Genomic DNA, 21,452 nt, shown 5'->3' with positions numbered 1-21,452 from the left:
CAAGCTGCACGCACCCCTTTGCTTTAAGCTTTTCTGTGGTAACCTCGTGCGACACCACCTCTAGAGTGCCCCCAAGCCCGCCAGCCAACACCCCGGGACAGACACCGCGCGCCTCCCGCCGCTCCCCAGGGGCTGCGCTGAGGGCGGCTCCCGGAGCGAGCCCTGCGCGGCCGCGCGGGAGCCCCCGCGGCGCACGGCGCTGCCCCGTGACCGCAGCGAGCAGCGCCATTAGCCGCGGCGGCGCGGGCTCGGGGCGCTCCCGGGGAGGTTTCACGCCTCGGCCGGGCGGACTTTGCAGGGCTCTGACCCTGCGCTGAGGCTCTCCGGCATGCTGTCTTTCCTTTCTAAGGCGGTCTCCTTCTTCTGGAGACGCGCAGATGACGAAGATAAGAGATGGGTTCCCTCAGGTAGGAATTCCGGGCCGGTTGCGGGTTTGTGGTGCAGCTTCTGAGCCGTTAGGTGTGCTTGTCCCCCGCGTGAGTGCAATTGAGGGCAGACCTGTTTCCTTAAGAAAAGAAGCGTTAGGAAAATTAGTCCACAAACACCAGAGGTTTATGTCCAAAAAGCAGACGGAGGAGTCCTGTTACATTATTAAAATAAAGGGAGAGGTCTTGGGCATTTCCTATGGGGTCTCTCAGGCTGTTTGAGGACGCGGCCTCCTTTTTATCCTAATTTCCCGGCCGCATTTCCCTCGCTTTCCCCATTGGCTGAGGTACTTGAGAGGCACAGACTTCCCGAATTGCCTAGTAAAGACCCTCTTCTAATGTGTACCCCCCCTTCTTTTCTTTTTTTTTTGTGTCTCTGTTCTTTTTCTCTGAATCGAGGGATTTAACGAAGTCTTGAGTGACAGTCTGTGTCAATTAGTGGAATTCCTGTGGAATTTATGGTTCCTCCCATTGCTTCTTTCATCTGTCAGTATCTGGCTTTATCTACAGCAGGCCCACAGTTTGTTAAGACACCTCCTTCTCACTCCTTTCAGAAGTAAGGAGAAGATTGAGATTATAAGCCATCATTTTGAGTACACAGCATATGGAAGTTTTCCCCGAAGTGCTTTTTTGCCGTTTCCTGGGTAGGACAGGTTACTTTTGCTGCTGAGAGTATGGAGTGAGGTGTAGGAGCAGTGTTGTGGTGAAGCTTTGGGCTTTCCCTTGTGCTAGTATCCTAATGAATAAACTTTCGTTTTACTTGGGCTGTAGAATGGAGATGATAGTGTAGTTTTCATATTTCAAAATTATGTACATTTAAGAATGCTTCTAGTAGCATTATTCAATGTAGCAGGAAATGCCTTTTCATATTTATGAATGCTTGAAAGAAAAAAAAGACACTTTTTGTCTTGACTGTGAGTGTAGCTAGTAATATATTCGAAGTCTAAACTAGCATATTTCAACCCACGTTTAAGTCTGAAGTTGCAGGGCAGTGCAGTTGAGTTGTCTGTGTGATACATGAGTAGATAGTACGTATAATCCAAAAGACTAAAAACTTCTAGGTTTACAGAGAAACATCGCTACATCTAGGTTCAGAAGTATATTAACTATAATATCATTTAAACAAATCTGAAGAATTAATTTGTATAGCTTGTTTACTTTTCCTGCTTTTTCAGTATAGAAATCTTAACTATGTTGGAGTCCCCATGCAAACAGTGCTGACGAGTTTCTTTTGCTGTAGGAAATCTTAAAAATAGTTGATGCCTCACAGCTTTTGGGAGAAGCTATTTAGTGTGCAGGTATTTATTTATTTATTTCAAGTTTTTCAGCATATTTGAATAATTTTTTTTAATATATATATTTGTATTCAAGTGTCAGATTCTGAAATGGAGTAATCCTGGCCTGACTGAACAGAAGGCTTTGGCTGAACCTCAGGAAAAGAACAAGAGAGTTTGACTTTTGGAAGAAGGCGCAGGCAGCTCAGGATAACTACAAGGATGTCATGAGGTTATGCAGGGAGTAAATTAGAAGGGGCAAAGCCCAGCTAAATGTTTCTGTAAATGTAATAGCAACAAAAGGAGGACTAAAGAGAGCCCCCATCTATTTTGGGTCTGGAGGGAAACACAGTAATAAAGGATGAGGAAAATGTTGAGGTGCTTGATGCCCTTATTGCCTCAGTCTTTAATAGCAATGCCAGTGGTACCCAGCCTACTGAGCTGGAAGATAGGGGTGAGGAGCAGAATGAAGCACCTGTAGCCCAAAGGCATGAGTCCATGGGATGGGACAGGATCCACCCCAGAGCACTGAGGGAGCTGGCAGAGAAAGTCACCAAGCCACTTCCCATCATTTACCAGCAGTCTTGGCTAAGCAAGGAGATCCCCATATGCGAGATGGCAAATGTGACAGTCATCTAAATGAAAGGTGGGAAGGATGGTCTGGGAGCTATAGGCCTATCATCCTGACCTCAGTGCTGGGGAAGACTGTGGAGCAGATCATCTTGTGTGGCATGTGCAGAACACCAAGGGATCAGGCTCAGCCAGCATGGATTTGTGAAACACATCAAGCAACCTCATCTCCTCCTAGGAGGTGACCCACTTAGTGGATGAGGAAAATGCTGTGACTATTATCTTTACCAGTGATCTGAAGGGATGAAGGGATCAAAGACACCCTCAGTTAGTTTGCAGATGATCCCAAGTTGGGTGGGAGTGTTGATCTGTTTGAGGGTAGGAAGGGTCAGCAGAGGGCTCTGGACAGGCTGGATCAATGGGCCACGGGCATGAGGTTCAACAAGTTCACGTGATGAGTCCTGTATTTGGGTCACAACCCCATGCAGAGCTAAAGGCTTGGGGCAGAGTGGCTGGAAAGAGGCCCAGCAGAAAAAGACCTGGAATGCTGGTCAACAGTGGCTGAATATGAGTCAGCGTGTGCCCGGGTGGCCCAAGGAGGCCAATGGCATCCTGGCCTGGATCAGAAATAGTGTGGCCAGCAGGACCAGGGCAGTGATTGTCCTCCTGTATGCAGCACTGAGGAGGCTGCACGTCAAATCCTGTGTTGAATTCTGGTCCCCTCACTACAAGAAAGACATTGAGATGCTGGAGCATCAAAGTGTCCGAAGAAGGGCAACAAAGCTGGTGAAAGGTCTGGAGCACCTGCTGAGGAGTGACTGAGAGAGCTGGGGTTGTTCAGTGTGAAGAAAAAGAGGCTCAGGGGAGACCTTACTGCTCTCCACAACTGCCTGAAAGGAGGTTGTAGTGAGGTGGGGGTCAGTCTCATCTCCCAAGAAACAAGGGATAGGATGAGGGGAAATGGCCTCAAGTTGCACAAGGGGAGTTTTATACTGGATATTAGAAACTATTTCTTCATGGAAAGGGTTGTTAAGCATTGGAACAGGCTGCCCAGGGAAGTGATTGAGTCAACATCCCTGAAGATTCTTGAAAAGCTGTGTAGATGTTGCTCTTAGGGACAAGGTTTAGTAGTGGACTTGTTAATGTTAGATTTACAGTTGGATTTCCTGATCTTAAAGATCCTTTTCAACCTGAATGGAAAAAAAAGATGAGTACAGAGGCTGGACAGCACCTGTGTAGAATGAGATCAGGGAGTTTGGGTCAATGGCAAGTTGAATATGAGTTAGCAGTGCCCTGGCAGCCAAGAGGGCCAACTGTGTCCTGTCCTCAGGCACAGCATCGTTGGCTGGGTGAGGGAGGGGATTGTCCCACTCTGCTCTGCACTGGGGCAGCCTCACCTCAAGTCCTGTGTGCAATTTCAGATGCATCAATGTAAGAGCTACATCAAACCATTATGGTAGGTCTAGTAGAGGCCGACCAAGATGGTGAAAGGTCTTGAGGCTGTGACTTAGGAGAAGCAGCTGAGGTCACTCGGCTTGTTCAGCTTGGAGAAAAGAAGACTGAGGTGTGACCTCATCACAGTCAACACCTTGGGTGTGGGGGATGGTGCTGATCTCTCCCTGAGGACCAGTGATAGGACACAAGGAAGTGGAAGGAAGCTGCATCAGGGGAGATTCAAACTGTACAGTAGGAAAAGGCTGTTCTCCATTGGGAGGGTGGTCAGTCACTGGAACAGGCTTCCCAGGGAAGACACCAAGCCTCTCAGAGTTCAAGGGGCATCTGGATGACGCACTGAATCATATTGCTTAGTTTTAGGTAGTCCTGTGAGGAGCAGGGAGTTGGACTCCATGATCCTTATGGGTCTCTTTCAGTGTGACATATTCTGTGATTTTTTTTTTTTTTTTTTAAATGGAGCTTAGAGCATGTTGGTTTTAAAATGTAGTTTGTATTTAACTAGCTTTATTAATTGGTTGAAACCATAAATGGCAATAAGACTTCAAGTCTTAATTGTGAAAATAATTAGTTGGCAACTGTTGCTATTTCCATTTGGCTTTTTGATGGAGTGGATGTCCCTTTCAGTAGCATTCATAACTTTTTGCATAGTTCTATAAACAAGTGATTTGAGTTTGTGAACACTTTTCCTTTTGATGCAGGTGATAAGGAATTGAAAAGGATACAAGGAGTAGTGACAAGACTTTGCCATGATTATGGGATGATAGATGACATGATAGTCTTCACGAAGGACGTTACAAAAAACATGCTGCTGGCTGTTGGACAAGAAGTCATTGCCACTGTGGAAGAGGATATAACATCAGGTGGCCTGAAGGCTGTCAGGGTAAGAGGTGAAGATAAATAGCACTCTCACTTTTTCCATAAGCACCTTGAGGCTTTGTTTTGGAAGTTGCTTTAGTTTTAGCCTCACAAATTCTACAAAATAGGAGAAATCGCAAGCCCTTCACCTAGTGGGAATAAGCTGGATTTTCTGGGTTGTTTTATTCCATCTCCTTTCAAATTATGTGTAATACTGATTCTCTGAATACACGTGTAGATGTAGTGAATAAGAAGCTATTAGTTGAGATAGTTGCATCAGAATTTTAGTCATAGCTACTCCAGATCTGTACAAGTTTTCCGAGTTTCACAGTCAATTTTATGTTACTGTTATATGAATGGATAAGAAGATCAAAGCAGTTTGATCTTGTGCAAAGTTTGCTCTTTTTGCACTGAAGTAATTTATGTTCTTGTGAAAAAGAACAGAAATTTCAAAACTTCTTGTTGTAAAAATTGGCAAGTTAATGTTATAGACAACTATAAAAATGGAGCTTTTGCTACCTTTCTTGCTTGACATTTCATTTGCAAACCTATTTCAACCTTGATTATATCTTGTCACAAATTTTGAGGGGAGTTTTTGTTAGCGAATCCATTTCATGTTGAAACCAAATGTAGTTTCACTGATTAAATAAAACCAAAGAAAGATTTAGTGGGGAGACAGTTTTATTCTGCAATCCAAAATTAAACGTAGGAGGAAAGTAAATGGGAAGACTTGTTTCTAAAGTATTACCAGCTCTAGTGCTATCAAAAACCTAGTGTCTTGTAAGATAACCTTATGTCTCTTCTTATTTGCTTCTGTTTCTCCTTTTTAAATTTAAATTACTTTCTTGCATAAAAACTAAGTATTGTTTGTCCAACAAGCAATTGCAATGCTATTTGGTAAAATAGTACTCACAGTCAGAAAATGGAGTAGTTTAAATCTTACTTTTTCTTCCTTGTTTTTCTTCTGACTGACAGCTTTCACCATACTGATGAAATACTGTCATTGCTCCAAAATATGTAAACCTGGTAACTGAGAAACTGCATATGGATCTACAAAGCAACTAGAATATTTTAGCAGCTGTGGCATGTTTTGCTGTATGTTCTAGATAATGGCAATTTTCAAAAGTACTTTTTTTCAAAAGCATGATGATTTATCTTATTCCAATTCGTGAGCCATAATCCTGCAGGCATCTTGGACTGTTGGCAGTGTAAGTTGGTGGCTGGGTGAAAAGCTTAGAGACAAATTTATGTCAAGAGCTGACTGTACTCTGTAGAAAGTCAAAGTCCAAGGGCAGTCTTAATACAATAAGCAAGAAGAAAAAGCTCATTTCATCAAAGTCTGTTCTAAGAACATAACAAAAACCCCTAAACTGTTCTGTACTTTGTGATGTATTGTGTTACTTTCCATATAGAGGCACAAACTTGAGATACTCTGAACATTTGATAAGAAGAGACAACAGTATTTGAATAATAGTTGTCTTGGATGGTGGAGAACTAAGTCCCTTTTAAACCCATAGTTAGAGGAGAAAATTTAGCTTCCTGACAAGCATAATTATTAAATACTATACAAAATGATGCTTGGATACCAGTACTATCTCCTTCCAGATAACTGAGATACTACCACTTAACTTTGTTTTTTAAGTGATCTAGAAGGTACTCCTCTAATTGCAGAGATGAGTGCAAGCTCTGCAGCCTGGACACTGCAGTTTAGGGGAGAATCTGGAAGGTGCAGTTTAAACTTTGGTGCTGTCAGTGTGATTATGTTACTTGCTTTAAGAAAGAGTGTGGTCAGCCTTGGATGGCTCTCTGCTCAATGTACTGTTTCAGCTGCTCTTTGGAGGTTCTGGCCATGTGTTTTGGAAAGATCCTGGCTCGAAAGTCTGGATTTCAGTTTATTTGAGGTCAAGTCCTAATTAAACTTTGCATGAAATGATTATAGGTTCTGTAGCAAGCTTTAAAACCAGGCTGCTGCCAGAGGTAGTAGGAAGGCCATTTTGATCAAGTATGAGAAAGAACTTTACAGTTTTATTGGTAAGGAAAAATTGACAAGTATCAAAAGAAAATGTATGTTGGGAGTTTTAAGGTGTTTTCATGTCTTAAAAATATTTCATTAGGTCTACAAATTACTTTCAAGTATAACTCCATGTGTAATTTACATGAAATGTAAATTTACTAGTCTTCTGAGGAACAGTTTGCTTACTCATGTTCTATCCCTATGAAGCCATAAAAATCACTTAGGAGAAAGTTTGATATTCTCAGATCTTCTCGGTGAATGTGAAGATATGACTAGAACAAAACATAGATTTTTTTTTTTTTTCAGTAAGTTTTCTTGTCATCAAAATGAATATTATGTAATAATAGTTCTTTTAATGAAGTAAAACAGTATGGACTAAAAAATAAATAGCTTTATATCGTGAACTGTAGTGTTTGCAAAACTCTGAAGTATCGGTAGACACAGGCTATTTATTACTATTGTAAATCGTAAGCGTTATGTTCAACAAAATCATATAAAAATTAGTATGATAGTATACTTCAGATTGGATCAGACTTCAGTAACTTACATGTGAGGTGGTGATATGAAGAGTCTGTAAGAAGTAGCTCTAGGGCTTTTCTTAATCAAATAATTAAAAAATGGCAGAGAGTCAGTTTGAAATACATGTAGTGTTTATAAATACCACCTTGAAAACATGTTTTTTGCTTTCTGAAAGAGTCATTTTCTAGTTCCAGCTGTGTGTAGTCACACTGCTGGGGATGGTCTTCTTGTTAACATGAAGAAAATTCTGAAGCAGACCTAAAGAGAGGAGTGTGTGAGAAAGATTTGAAAAATCAGCATGTAATTATAGTAGTTGTCAGCACTGCAGTGTGTAGAGTTGTCAGCACTCTTTAAAAGGGAAGTAACTGTTTGTTATTCATTGTTTTTGTGTACAAAGTCACAGCTACAGTAAGTAATTCTCTAATAAGAAGCTTTGCCTCCATAAGCAGTTGAAATTCTGTATATTTATTGTAGCAATATATGTTTCATTCTAAGTATCAGCTGTTTAAATGTTGGGGTTTTTATTATATTAATAGGTAGACACCATCCGGAATACACAAGAAGATTTCAGTCCTACTTGTGACGCCTCTGAACTAAATAAGAAAACGTTAATTGGCAGTATTACCTCTCTCTCTGTGGATGGTGGCTATATTAATCAGAATACTTACTTTGCAATGCAAGACGTCTGGGAAGGTGTGTAGGGACTTCTTGTTTCCTCTTTCTTAATATTTGTGTGTATACAATAGAAATATCTTCTGATAAAGTTGCCATTGTCATCTCAAATAAGTTCTGATGGAGTATGCAGTGAAACAGGCAGACATGGATGAGGAAAGCTGCCTGTTGGTTCTCACTGAGCATGACCTGCATTTAAGCATAAGTTACATGTAAGCAAGTGTATTTTTCCACTAGCATCTCCTACGTAGTTTGTCATAACCAGCAAGGCGAAGGTCTGCAAAAAGAACTTTGGACTCAGTGGGCCTGAATAAAGCATTGTTCTGGCTTATATTTAACTTACGCTAGTTCTGTAGGGGAGTATTGTATATGTTATCAATAGTAATTAACCTTGAGAAATGCTCTGTTTTGTATAGATTTCAAACCTTGTGAGGGTGACTGGGTGCAAGCAAAATATTATATTAACTCTAAAACATGGAAGAGTGAAGCAGTTGCTGTAAGGCCTTTGAGGTATAAACAAGTAAACAAGGTAAATGTTCTGCACATTGTTTTTGGCAAGAGGAATCTTGGGTGAAGTGAGGTTTCCAGTTGGTTTCAGTTTACAAATATTGGCAGATCTTCTATAACACATCTTTAATTAAAAGATAAAATGTATCAATTCATCCATTTAGAGGATGTTTCTAAAATAATAAGGCATTTTGAAAATGTATACACATTTTGGGTTGAACAGGAAGAGTAACTTACCTATTATGAATTGCTGATTTGTATGCTTACTGTTGGTTATAATGAGGATGTGTCATGACTGGGGAATTTATTATGCTTCATTTATTCAAGTGTTTTGGCTTAAAAACCACCATTATGCCTTTTTTTTATTTTAATTGAAAGTATTTGTTCACTGTAGTAATGCATAGGCTATACTAGGTTTATGGTTTACTGTCTTTGTCTTAACTGTATGTATTGAATATTTGCATGTCAAGCATAGGAAAAAAATTCTTCTCATTACTGCTAGTATGGAAGTATAAATTAGATAAGTTGATATGTTACAAGAGTCATGATTAAGTCAAGTGCACATTTTGTAGTATGCACTTCAGTGAAACTTAATGCCTGTCTGAAGTACTTGTGTTTCTTTACACTTCTAAATCTGAAGACAAGCACAGGGATTCTGGGTTAGAGCTCTATGTTTACCTCCTGTGAATAACTGTAATTTCAGAATGCCTTTTTATTAATGGTAGAAGGGCTGTTTCAGGGGAAAAAAAATAGGCAATGTTGGTATGTCTGTTAGCTGAAGAAGATACTATCAAGTAACAGTGAATACAAACTATTACAGGTTCGCATTTCCAGCATCTGTGGAAGAACTGGGACAGTAGATGACAGTATATTTTTCACTTTGGATTCACTGAGACTTCCTGATGGTTACTCACCTCGTAAGCATGATCTAGTGAACACGATTGTGGTGGAGAGCAGTCAGTCCTGTTACATTTGGAGAGCTCTCTGCTTGGTGCCAGTCAGCCAGGATGGGTAACATTGTTTTGTTCTCTTTATAACTGTTAGAGACATAGTGCTTACATACAGCTTACATTTCATTGCATCTGTTAAGCAAGAAATACTGTGAGTATTTCCCTAGTTGACTAGAAGGCATAATAGACCATTGGAAAAACCAGAGCATGATATGATTTGGCTCTTTTTGTTGGTTGTTTTTTTTTTTTCTTCTTCCAGTAGGTGGGGACATGAGTGCTTACTAGAGAACCAAAACTGGTAGCAGCAGAGCTACTAGGAGCATGAGGGATATTGCTAGGCAGGAAAGGAGTTTGGCATGCATATTAGAAAAATGCCAAGTGCATGTGTTCCTACTAGAGGAGCACAATTCAGAAGAGACTTTACTGTTTGAAAACAATTCTCAGCAAAACTCATATAAAATTCATGTTTCTTATTTGATTTTTGCTTAAGTTACAGTGATGGTTCAGATATCTGTCCTAAAAGGAAAGGTTTCATAATCTAAATAATAGAGATTCATTGAGCTTGCAGGTACTGAACTGAGAGGTTCTGCAGGCACTTTAGGTGTTATATGTGGTGTGAGGAGGATCTGAACAGACTGCAGAAGAGGTTGGAAAATGTAGATGGTGTTCAGTATGGAGAAGAAGCAAAACTTAGTGAAATAATCAAATACACAAAGGTAAAATAGGCAACTAGTCAGACCTCAGCAAAGATCTGGAATATGACGTGCGAGTTTAAGTGTCTGTCCTGTGAAACACACAAATATCACCTAAATAAATAGATCTATTACCTGTAAAATCTATCACTTTCCATGCTGAGGTCTTGGCAGGATTAGACAGTCTAATTCTGCAGGCCAAAAATAAATTGTCAATCAATTGGAAAGTCCAAAGGGGAGAGCAAAAGGACATTCTGATCTTTTTTAAACATAGTCTTTGGGAGTTCTCTAGGAAATTTAGCCAAGGCAGTATGTAAGTCTTCAAAGGATCTATAAAGAATGGAATAAGCTGTTTTCTCTAGAGATAACAGATACAATAAATTGTACCTAGATGAAACTTGAAATGCATACATCATTTTGCAAAACAGTACAAACTGTTCACATATTTTGTTCAGTTGCACCTATTTTTAGTGATGGATTTTATACATAAATTTATTACTAAAGCCAAATTACAAAAGTAGACTTTCGGGTTGATTTCTCAGGTTGAGTGTACGTCCTACCATATCGAAAACTGCAGCTTAAGCTGCAGTGGGAGACACCTAGTGGGCTTGGCTAGTAAATTGATGTAGCTAATGAAAAGCAGCTGCACTCACTTTCTACTTCAGTATGTCAGATAACTTGGGAATACTAAGGGTGTGTACATATTAGTGATATTATTAAAATATTTCTAATTTATTTCCATGCCACTTTATCTAAATGAATAGTTTCTTAATTACAGAATAGAAACCATGTAAAAAAATGTTTCTACAGGTAGAAGACACCAAGATGTTAGACCTGTGCTCAGTGTTTCTGACAGGAAAGAGCATGTGCCTGGTTTCATAGGCATTTTTCATCAGTTGTACGTGATAAAAGTTTTTAAGGGCACTTTTTGGTTTCCAGCTGTTTTTTAATTTTGTCTTCAGCTTGCTGATTTCAGATTGGAACAGTAAGCAGAAGACACAAGTGCATAGGTTGAAACACTTCCAGTCTAGTCATTTTATCTCTTAGCTGCAGTGCTAATCATGACTCCTGCTAAGGAGCTGGTCTTTGTTGTGTCTTTGTTCAGCCCCCAAAGAGAGCCGTAATGACTTCACTCACCATTTGATTCAGCTCTTCATCAGGGATTAGTTAACTTCTCAATCATTTTAGTCTTGCATCCAAAGTTTTATGCTGGTTTATTGTGCTACTGACAAAAGACTTGTTGCTGCTTAAATTAGTAAAGTTAATCTAATTGTCATCTAATAAATGAACAAAATGAACTGTCTCACCTGCTTCTTTCTAAATATTGTGACTATGCCTTGGTATAGTGTTTCTTAAACCTGTGCTAAATTAAAGATACTTGCTGAGTCTCTATTAGTCTTTAAAATTTGCTACCTAAAATTATTTTTACAGACAATCTCACTCTAATGGAGGTAATATGGATGAAGCTTATGAAGACTTAATGAGAGACAAAGGAGAGTTGAAAGTATCAAGAATGACTAACTTTGGAACTCTGAAGCAGGGGGAATCTAAACGAATGATCGTTTGGATAGAGTAAGCCTTTCTGATTGTTTGAAGATTTCTTTATTTCCATCACTCCGCAGTCTGTTCGCCTGTCTTACATACAGAAGCCTTTTCTACTGGAGCCTTGTGGTTTGTGATCTTCAGTTAACCTCCAGATATTATGGAATTAAAGAATTTCATGCTGAATTTAATGTCTGTAGGATAGCCTTTTTGATATTGAGCATTTATCCTGCAGATAGTGCTTTGAGACTCCCCAATCCTATATCTCTTTTCAATCCTAGTAAAATCCTTCTTAGAACGAGGATTGAAGTAAAATAGATTACTTGTGTGTTTAATTTAAACTGCAAATAGTCTGCCATCTTCAAAATCTTAGAACAAGAGAACTGGTGCATATTCATGTATTAAAAGCAGACCAGATTTTTTTTTTCCTGGGGTTTTTTTTTTGTAAACTTTGATGCTGAAGAACTATGTTGGTGTATCCTTGGGAGGTTTTTGTTTTGGTGGGTTTTTCTTTTTTTTTTTTTTGTTCTTCTTTTTTTTTTTGGTGCTTTCTTTTTTACATCTGGGTATAAAGGCTTAAATGAATACACACGTGAATACCCATTATTTGTTCTTCTATGTTCTTTCCTTAGAGTTAGTTACCTGAAGATGAATTTTAAGCTCCCATTGGTTTTTATTAAACACAGTATTTGTATATGCTTTATATGGTAGTTGATGTGACCTAGGAATATTAACATAAAGCAGAGGTACTTGTCCTCATGAGTTAGAAGCAGCAGTGCGATTTCTTTCTGATAGCAGTTATGAAATCAGGGTGAGCTAACGTGCTACAGACAATTTTATTTGACTTCAGGTAGAAATCAAATAAGAACATTTGCCATGAACTTAATTATGCAACTAATCACATAACTACTTCTAGGAATAAAGGGAGTGTACCACAGTCCTTAATCAGCTGCAGATTAGCTGGATGGGTGAAAGACAAGCAGTTCAGTGTTGAGATTCCTCAAAAAGGTGAAAACAGTCCAGAACCATGTCTGCTATCTGTTCCAAAAAATCAAGAAAACCTCTCAAAAGCTGAAATTAATTCATTTAACAACAGTGGAGGAACAACATATGAGTCATTGAACCATACATCCATTATGAAGAGTGCAGTCATTCCAGGTACAGTGAAATGATAACATTTGAGTGCTGAATGTTAGCTCCTCAGAAGACCATTAGGTTTGTTGGAGAAGACTTGCCTATGTTAGCAATAGAAATTGTGATAACGAAATCTATTGTTATGTGTTTACTACAGAAGGAATTAATTTTCAAGATACAAATTTATCAAGGACAAAAGAAAACATTTCCTGGGTGAAAGATGAAAATCTACAAAATGGAGAAAGTGAGCAAAAAGATGATGTGGAGCAACCAATTAAGCACAGCAATATTACTGCAGAAATTGTGATACCGCCAGGTGAAAAAATATTCGTAGTGATTATATGCACAGCTGTGTAAGTATTTCTGTCCATTATTTCTAACTAACACAATGGCAACAAGTAATGAAAATAGACTTAACAGTTCCCTCATTCTGGGCATAGTTCTCTTCTTGGCATGTTGTGCTTTAACCCCAGCTGGCAACTAATCCCCATTCAGCTGCTCGCTCACGCCTTCCAGCAGAACGGTGGAGACAATGGGAAGAGTAAAAGTGAGAAAACTGATAGGTTGAGATAAAGTTTAAAAGGTAAAGCAAAAGCCTCATACACAAGGAAAATAAAACAAGGAATTTATTTACCACTTTCCATGGGTAGGCAGGTGTTCGGCCATCCCCAGGACAGCAGGGCTCTGTCACACATGATGGTGACTTTAGAAGAAAAGTGCCATCACTCAGAATGTCCTCCCTTCTTCCTTTCCCCAGCTTTATATACTGAGCATGATGCCCTATGATGTGGAATATCCCTTGGGTCAGTTGGTGTCAGCTGTCCCAGCTGTGTCCCCTTCCAACTCCATGTGCACCCTCAGCCTCCTCGCTGGTGGGGCAATATAAGAAGGGGAAAAAGCCTTGACTCTGTGTTAGCCCTTTTCAACACAATAAAAACATCCCTGTGTTATCAAGACTTTTTTTCAGCACAGACCCAAAACAGAACCCCATACTAACATACTTCATAGCTACTAGCTATGCAGAAAATAACTCTACCCCAGTCAAAACCAGTACATGGTGTAGTGTAAAGTAAGCCAATACATATCAGCAGATTATCTGGAAAACTATGTTAGACTTTGAAAGTAGTTAGCATTTTAGTGCTTGATCCTGAATATTTACTGAAAGAAAATGGTAGTAGTTAATGAAACAATATTAGTTGGAGTAGGTAACATCTCTAAAATGACACGGTGAGGTGAAGATAATGCCTACAGATGGATATATTCTTTGCAGGATATCCATTGTTCCATGAGCACTAGAGCTAATGCAGATTTCCTGGGAATTGCTGTGTTACGTCTGATACGTTTCTTCTAGTCTTTAGTATCTTGTATTGGTACATGCCCTGATTTCAAGTTTTCCTTTTTTGTGATAGGAGATTAAAGTTATGTATGCTGAAATAACAAAGAAAAAGCTTTCTTCACTGAAGATGTAATTCACAGAGGAAGTAGTTTGCAAGTCTTAGAAAACCCTTCAGAAACAAAAAATACTCTGTACAAAATATTTTATTAATTTAGTTAAGAATGGAAGGTGCCTTTGTGGGAGCGCTTTCATTCATGTAGGGGTAGGAACCTTATGCAGCAAAGCTTACGTTTGTGTACTTTTCACTTATTTCCAGCTGTAGCTCTGCAGACTTTGTGTTCCACTGCCATTGATTCCTAGGATGGTAAAGTAAAAAATTGGACAGAGGAAAACCAGGTTTCATTCATCAAAGTAATGCTGCAATAGTATTCACACTACTTCTCTTATCATTTTAAATAGCGAAGCAAGGGGTAGAAAATTTCTTAGGAGGATGATTTAGCTCTAGTTTGGAAGAGCTCAGGCCTGGCTTGCCTTAATGGAGATAGACATGTAGAAAGAACAATTTATATTTCACTGTAAATCTGTAAAAGCCATAAAGTATAAAGTCTTAGAATATTCTAATAATAGAGAGTAATCCACACAAAACTCCATGGAAGGCTACAGCATGAACTTAACAAGTGTTTGCTGTCCACTTAAGAGACTGTAGAGGCTGCAAACTTAGACCATAAATTTGGACACTTCAGTGTCTGGTTTGAGTTTTTATAACAGAGGAAACCAGGCTATAGTTTTAACCTGAGCAAGTAGTGTTAGTTGGCAAAAGTTTAAGAAGTGGCTCTCCTGCCAAAGAGAAGGTAAGCTGGAGTCCTTCTGGGATACATTTGTTTCAGACACATGGAAGCAGTGTTGGACCATGTAGTTAGAGAATTGCACTGTAGTTATGCTTAAGTTTCTTAGAAACACTCTGAAGAAACCTTTCCCTCCTGATTTCTTCCCATTTGTCACTCCCCGAGCAACACTTGTAGAAATAAAGTAAGTTTTTCAGAATTAAAGGGTTTTTCTTACTTTCTCCAAGTGTTTTTAGTTAGGATTCATTTCTGGGTAGCCTTTCGCAAGGTGCTGCAAAGCTGTTGCTGCAGACAGTGAAAGGATTTGCATCAGGTTCGTCTGATGGAGCTGTCTGGCTCATCTTTTTCAGTAGCAGTAATTCCAAGATGTTCCTTGTGAGAGAAGTATTAATTCTGTACCCTAGTATGTTGAGTGGAGGAATCCTGCTCTTTTTTTGATGAAATTGTGGGGTTGACATTTTTGCTGTGGTTTTGGGTTGGGTCTTTTTGGTTGATTGGTTGGTTGGGTTTTTCAATTATTTATAATACCTGGATTGAACTTGAGGTGGGGAGTAAAGTGTGAGGGATTACCCTAAGTTAGCAATTCTCATATATAACTGAAACGAGAATCTATCTCATGGCCAGGGAAAATGAAGTGTGAACATGTTGGTTTTAAGAAGATAACTTCTGTTTACTTGAAGGATTCAGGGACACAGTAAAGAGCTTCTGTTGCTTGGCTTTCCTGATTTTACTGTTGGCCGCTATATTGAAGCCACTGTAACAAATCAAGAAGAATTACTTATAGCACCTGTACAACCTTTTTCTCCAAGAAAGCCTAAAATTACTCCAGATTGTCAGCCAAGGAAGACAACAGTGGCTGGCCCTAAACACAGAAGGTACTGTCACTTAGAGCAAAAAATAACACCTAACAGTGCTCTGTTTGGTGTTGCTATATCTGTTCTGTAATGCTGAGAAAGAAGATATGAAACTGGGAGAATCTGTACATGTTAAAATATATATATATATATATATATAGTAAACAAGATGGTCGTGAACATTGCTGATAGAAGAGGTTGTTTAAGTAATTAACTGTGATTTCTTTGTAGATTTTTCGAACAGGATCTCTAATGTGTAATGTGGTAATAAACAAGATAAAACACTGTTGCTTAGTTATCTACTTAGTAACAACTGTGTTATTAAGAAAACAGGAAACTGAAAATAGATTTCTGAAATAAGCTTCTTAATTGTTTACACAACTTTAATGTCTACATCTGGCTAATGTTTCCTATCTTTCATTCAAAACTTTAGTTTTGCAAATAAGCTTCCATTTTAATTACAGTATTTGCTTAGTTATAAAAATATACCTAATCTGAAAAAGCAGAAACAGTGTTTTCAAATGATCTGTATGAATAATACTTATTATACAATAGCCTGAGCTGAAAGGGACCCATAGAGATGATCAAGTCCAGCTCCTGGCCCTGCACAGAACCACCCCAAGAGTCACACCATGTGCTTGAGAGCTTTGTCCAAACACTTCTTGAATTCTCTCAGGTTTGGGGCTGTGACCACTTCCCTGTTCCAGTGCTTAGCCACACTCTGGGTGAAGAATATGTTCCTAATATCCAACTTCGACCTCTCCTGACACAGCTTCATGCCATTTCCTGAGGTCCTGTGCGCTGGTCACTGGATCGGTGCCTGTCCCTCCTCTTCCCCTCGCAAGGAAGTTGCAACTGCAGTGAGGTCTCCCCTCAGTCTCCTCCAGGCTGAAAAGAGCATGTGAGTCAGCAGTTCCTCATAAGGCATCTCCTCTATGCCATTCACCATCCTCGTGGTGGGACAGTCCCTTCCCTTGCCCAGCTGGCAATGCTGTGCCTGATGCACGCCGGGACACACTTGGCCCTCCTGGCTGCCAGGGCACTGCTGACTCATGTTCAACTTGCCATCCACCAGGACCCCCAAGTCCCTTTCTGCAGTGCTGCTTTTCAGTGTCTTGTCCCCCAGTCTCTCCATACATCCAGGTGGACCAGGTGCAGAATCTGGCACTTGTCTTTGTTCAGTGTCATACATACAGTTGGTGGTTGTCCATCTTTCTAATTTGTGTAGGTCTCTCTTCAGCACCTCTCTGCATTTGAAGGAGTCAGCAGGTCCTCCCAATTTAGTATCATTGGCAAACTTACTCCGTATACCTTCAAATCCTGCATCCAAATCATTTGAGGAGATGTTGAAGAAAACTGGCCCTGAGATGGAGCCCTGCATAACCCCACTAGTGACAGGTCACCAGTCAGATGTTACCCCCTTCACTGTAACCCTTTGTGCCCAACCTATGAGCTGTTGCCCACTCATCACATGATGTATTTATCCAGCTGTGGGCTAGATATTTTGTCCTGAAGGGTGCTCTGAGAGACAGTATGAAAAGCTTTACTGTCTTGTGACATCAGCCAGCTCTTTGAGTACTTAGATGAACACCATCAGGCCCCATAGACTTACAGGGATCCAGCAGGAGCAGCAAATCCTGCAGAAGTTCAGGTTCAACTTGGAGTTCATCATTCTCACAGTCATGGCCCTCCAGGTGAGGGAACTGGCACCCCCTTAGTCCCTCATTGCTGTTGAAGATGGAGGCAAAGAAAGCATTAAACATCTGTGCCTTGTCTGTGTCCCTGTGTGTGAGGTGACCATCCTCATCCTGTAATGGGCTGATGTTGTTTCTGTGGTGCTTTTGGCTACTGGCACATTTTTAAAACCTTTTTATTGTCTCCCTCAATGCTGGACAGCTTCACCTTCAATTGAGCTTTGGCCACATGAATTTTTTCCCTGCAGTGTCGAGTAGCATTTTTGTAGAGGATCTCTTTTTTCCCAGTGTAACAAACTTCTCAGTTGTCCCTTTGAAGGAGTCATTAGTCTGTTATGTGTGTGTGTTTTGGCTTTATAATCTTGGTGATGTGCCATGCTAATTAGCTGTTTTTCACATACATTACTTGAGAAAGCTAAATGATATGTCATACATTTTAATTTTAGAAATAAGAGATGGTGGTGTTCAAACTTTCTCCCACATTATACCATACCGGATGAGTTAAGAAAATGTGTAGAACAGCACTTGGACATACTGACCTTTCAGCCCCTCCTAGCAGAGGTATGTAAGTGTAGGTTTTATAAAAAAAAGTATTTTCTTACATGGTGCTTTTTTTAAGCTTCCTTAACTTAAAAAAATATGTAGTCCGTAGTGTAAGAGAAGATGACATAACTCTGTTGTTGGGTAGACTTAGACTTCAATCTGGATCCCATAACTTCCATGGTTTTCAGTATGTTGCAGAATCCAAGCTTACAAAACCACAAAAGCATAAATGTGAAAAGAGAGTAGAAGTATAACTTCTGTTTATGTGGGGGGGACATCAGAGAAGCTGAACAAAGATTTCTCTGTATTCTCGCTTCTTAGGCATCACTGGAAAGGGTTTTTTGAGGTGTCAGAACAGTTATTTCATAGAAAATGAAAGCACAATTTCTTAAATTACTGCAGTAACAGAGGATTCTTTTCTGGTTGTTCAAAGTTTGTTTTCTTAAGCATCTTCAGCTTTAATTCACTACAGCATGTTCAAATTCTTCCACAAGTATAGCAGTTTCAGAATATGTACAAAACACCCCCAAAAAAGCTATAAAGTCTTAACAAGAATATTACAATGATTCCTTTTCCAAAACTTTGCCCTGATTTCTGGTAGAGCATTGCTGCAACTCACTTTTTTTTTCTTTTTTTTTTAATGGTAAATTTTTAAGTACTTATAAACTGGAGCTGACACTTTTTTAAGAGGCTATGTTGTCTGCTGACTGAACAGCTCACATTAAACCTGAGGTCCCAGCATTAAGCTAATAGGTTAGTGATCCTCTCTCTGAAAGAAGATCTGTAGTGTTTAAAATAATTTTACACTGAAGGCCTGCTATTAATGGCTACTTCTTTTTAACCACACCTTAAGTTCTGGCTGGTACTGGTGACTTAAATGTCTGCATCAGAAGGTGCTGCTTATTGGCCTTGTATTTGAATGAGAAGATACCAAGTAAAAAGCATTCTGTGCTATCATTGTTTAGATAGGACATTGTACTGTTGGAGAATACCTCTGCAGTGAGATTCATTAAGCTCTGAGTGAGAAAATTCAGGTTATTTCAGCTTGCCATAAATTTTATAATCATCAGCCAAGGCCAAGACTGACATAGCTCTCTCTTTTCAGCTGTCTCTGTCCATGTATTTAGATTTTACGCTTTCTGGGAATAAACTGAGCATAGAACTCAGTTTGTAGAGTGCCCCTGAATTCAGATGTTGAAACTGCCACTGTAGTAGGGAGAGACTTGGTTAACTCTTTAGCTGAGTGGCTATTGTATTTGAGCTCCAAGGACTGTACTAATTTTGCTTTGACTATTAAGGGAGTTTAAAATACTATCTAGTGTATGGATGCATGTACTTAGGTATTTTATTTGGCAACCCAGTTGCTGTGCAGTCTATCTTAAGAGGTGTTTTGTATAACATTAGCAATAGTGGGTTCCATATCTTAGTGTACAACAATAATGTATACTGTTTTGTTTTTCAGCGTCTTAACCTAGATAATTATAAAGCAAACTTTTCTACTCTTTTATGGCTTGAAGAGATCCAAGCAGAAATGGATTTAAAAGATTACTGCATGAGTGGGGTTATTTTAAAAAGGAATGGGAACTTATTAGTGCTGGAAGTGCCAGGAGTAGAAGAGGGCAGACCTCGCCTGGTTCCAGGTAGGAATGAACATGAGATAAAATCAAATAGCATGTTGATCTGTATTTTCACTCCAATGCAAACTCTGTTGTTTATTCATTTGTTTAAAGAAGTCTTTCACATATTTGAGCACAAAGTTACTCATTTAGGTGATTGGGGACACAGGAACACAGTGTCTCAGTCTTAAAGGTGCTGCTATCTGAAGCAGCGTTGCACGCATCTGTTCTTACAAATGTTTCAACACTATAGGATTTTTCTTTTACAATGTAGATCAGTGGGGTTTTCAGCAACAATAAACTGCAGTGTAGCAATAGCTTAAAAAGCAAAAAGCTGTGAAAGCAGCTAAAATTAAATTCAGAATTTCAAGTAATATAATAAACAAGATAGCGTTTTCAGGAGGTGTTGTCTGATGGCATCAATACTAGATGTCTTTTAAAATGTAATATACAACTACATATGGCATTTCAGAACAGTACTGATGGATACAGCAACTTTGCTGAAGTTAGCCTCTTCAAATTCCTAATTTAAACATGCAGAAGAGAAAAAGAAATTATATGCTGCAGTAAAAATGTTGCTATTCCTTGTAACAGTATTTTGCCTTTTAACTTTTTTTACAATTAGGTGATAAGGTGATACTGAAAAGTCAGATCTACTCAGAGCATATCATAGAGTACATCGCTTATGTTTCTGAGGTAAGCAAAGTGTCTCTCCTCTTGAAAATACTGTGGTCCACAGGTTTTATAAGAGAAGCTTGTAATTCATGGAGTTACAGACTAGTTTAACCTGACTTCGGAGAAGCTAGGTTTATTTATCTATATTTTGAATGGTGATTTTGTATTTTTATTGTATTTTTGAAGACTCTGCCTTCCCTATTCTTTTGAGATTATAATCTTTGCCTGCTCTGAAAGCACTTTTAACATAATCTAGATTTGTAATATGTTGACAGTAGGTAAACCTAGATGTACTTTTTGGTGTTGATGGGGGGTTCAGTGCTTTCAGAGGTGCTTCTTTATGTTTAAAGTACTAAATCTTCATGATTATCCTGACTTTTTTTTTATCTTTGTAACAGATATGTGAGGAAGATGTTACACTTAAGGTTAATGCAGACTTTGAACAGACTTACGACTTGGAACCCATGGATGTGGAATTTGTTCATTGCAGGTGTTTTTATAAGCTTCCAAAGCTGCATTTAATGATTCCTCTAGTAAAGTGACTTTTAAAATATGATCATTTATTTTGGTAGTTACAGTCTTTTAACAGTGAATATGATGGCAAAATTGTGTTGAGGAAAATAAGTGAAAAAATTGGCAAGATTTTAGGTATGTCCTTCTCTGTAACTGTACAAGTGTACAAAGAGCTATTATCTTAATCATTTCTAGATAGTCACACTGATGTCAGACAGTGAAATGAGGGGGAATGAGGTGAGGTGTTCGTAGGTATTTTTCTTAGTTTTTCTTTTTTAAAAAATGTAACAATATGGTTGCAAGACTATGCAGGACAAAAAAATAGCTGGTGATAATCACCCATTCTTTTATGCTTTTGTTTTATTCATGGAATGTTGTTATCTGTTTGAAGTTACATAATCTTCTCTGTAAATTCAGCCTTGTAAAGAAGTTCATTGAAAGTGTTGAACACCAGGCCATCTTTGTATCACTGAAAAGCTAGAGAATATGTGTATCAATATTATCCATAGCAAAGATGTTTATACTTCTGCAGCATATTTCTCAATAGGTGTTTTTTTTTTAAAATACGCATTTTATATAAAACTTTTTTTTTTATGCATAGTAAAAAGTACCAGATACCTCATAGGTGTGTGCTGTCATAGTATATGAAAATGTAAGCTTTTACTTTAATCTACAAGTCTGTGTTGTGGTTACAGGATTCCTAGCAGGCGATGCCAGTTGGCCATTCAGCAAGCTCTCTACCTGGGTGAAAAAGGTACACTTCATTT

General features: G+C 39.0%; 1 protein-coding gene across 4 annotated transcripts in view; it reads left to right on the top strand.

Moving 5' to 3' along the window:
* Positions 1–203: 203 nt before the first annotated feature.
* Positions 204–21,452, top strand: part of MOV10L1 (Mov10 like RISC complex RNA helicase 1) — a 35,505-nt gene continuing 14,256 nt past the window's right edge. For 2 of the 4 annotated variants that reach the window (XM_032107577.1, XM_032107576.1), the window contains exons 1-14: positions 204–407; positions 4,423–4,604; positions 7,649–7,805; positions 8,201–8,313; positions 9,112–9,302; positions 11,365–11,505; positions 12,392–12,633; positions 12,767–12,962; positions 15,471–15,665; positions 17,785–17,899; positions 19,344–19,521; positions 20,123–20,193; positions 20,571–20,662; positions 21,381–21,439. In XM_032107577.1, the coding sequence (XP_031963468.1) occupies positions 329–407; positions 4,423–4,604; positions 7,649–7,805; positions 8,201–8,313; positions 9,112–9,302; positions 11,365–11,505; positions 12,392–12,633; positions 12,767–12,962; positions 15,471–15,665; positions 17,785–17,899; positions 19,344–19,521; positions 20,123–20,193; positions 20,571–20,662; positions 21,381–21,439 (2,011 nt within the window). In that variant the 5' untranslated portion in view covers positions 204–328. The remainder of the gene's footprint in view (positions 408–4,422; positions 4,605–7,648; positions 7,806–8,200; positions 8,314–9,111; positions 9,303–11,364; positions 11,506–12,391; positions 12,634–12,766; positions 12,963–15,470; positions 15,666–17,784; positions 17,900–19,343; positions 19,522–20,122; positions 20,194–20,570; positions 20,663–21,380; positions 21,440–21,452) is intronic. The other 2 variants (XM_032107578.1, XM_032107579.1) reach the window with 2 other exon arrangements.

Source organism: Corvus moneduloides, chromosome 4 (assembly GCF_009650955.1).
Source record: "Corvus moneduloides isolate bCorMon1 chromosome 4, bCorMon1.pri, whole genome shotgun sequence".
NCBI classification, from domain to species: Eukaryota; Metazoa; Chordata; class Aves; order Passeriformes; family Corvidae; genus Corvus; species Corvus moneduloides.
Note: the sequence above shows the minus strand (reverse complement) of the source record. Positions and strands in the feature narration are given on the sequence as shown.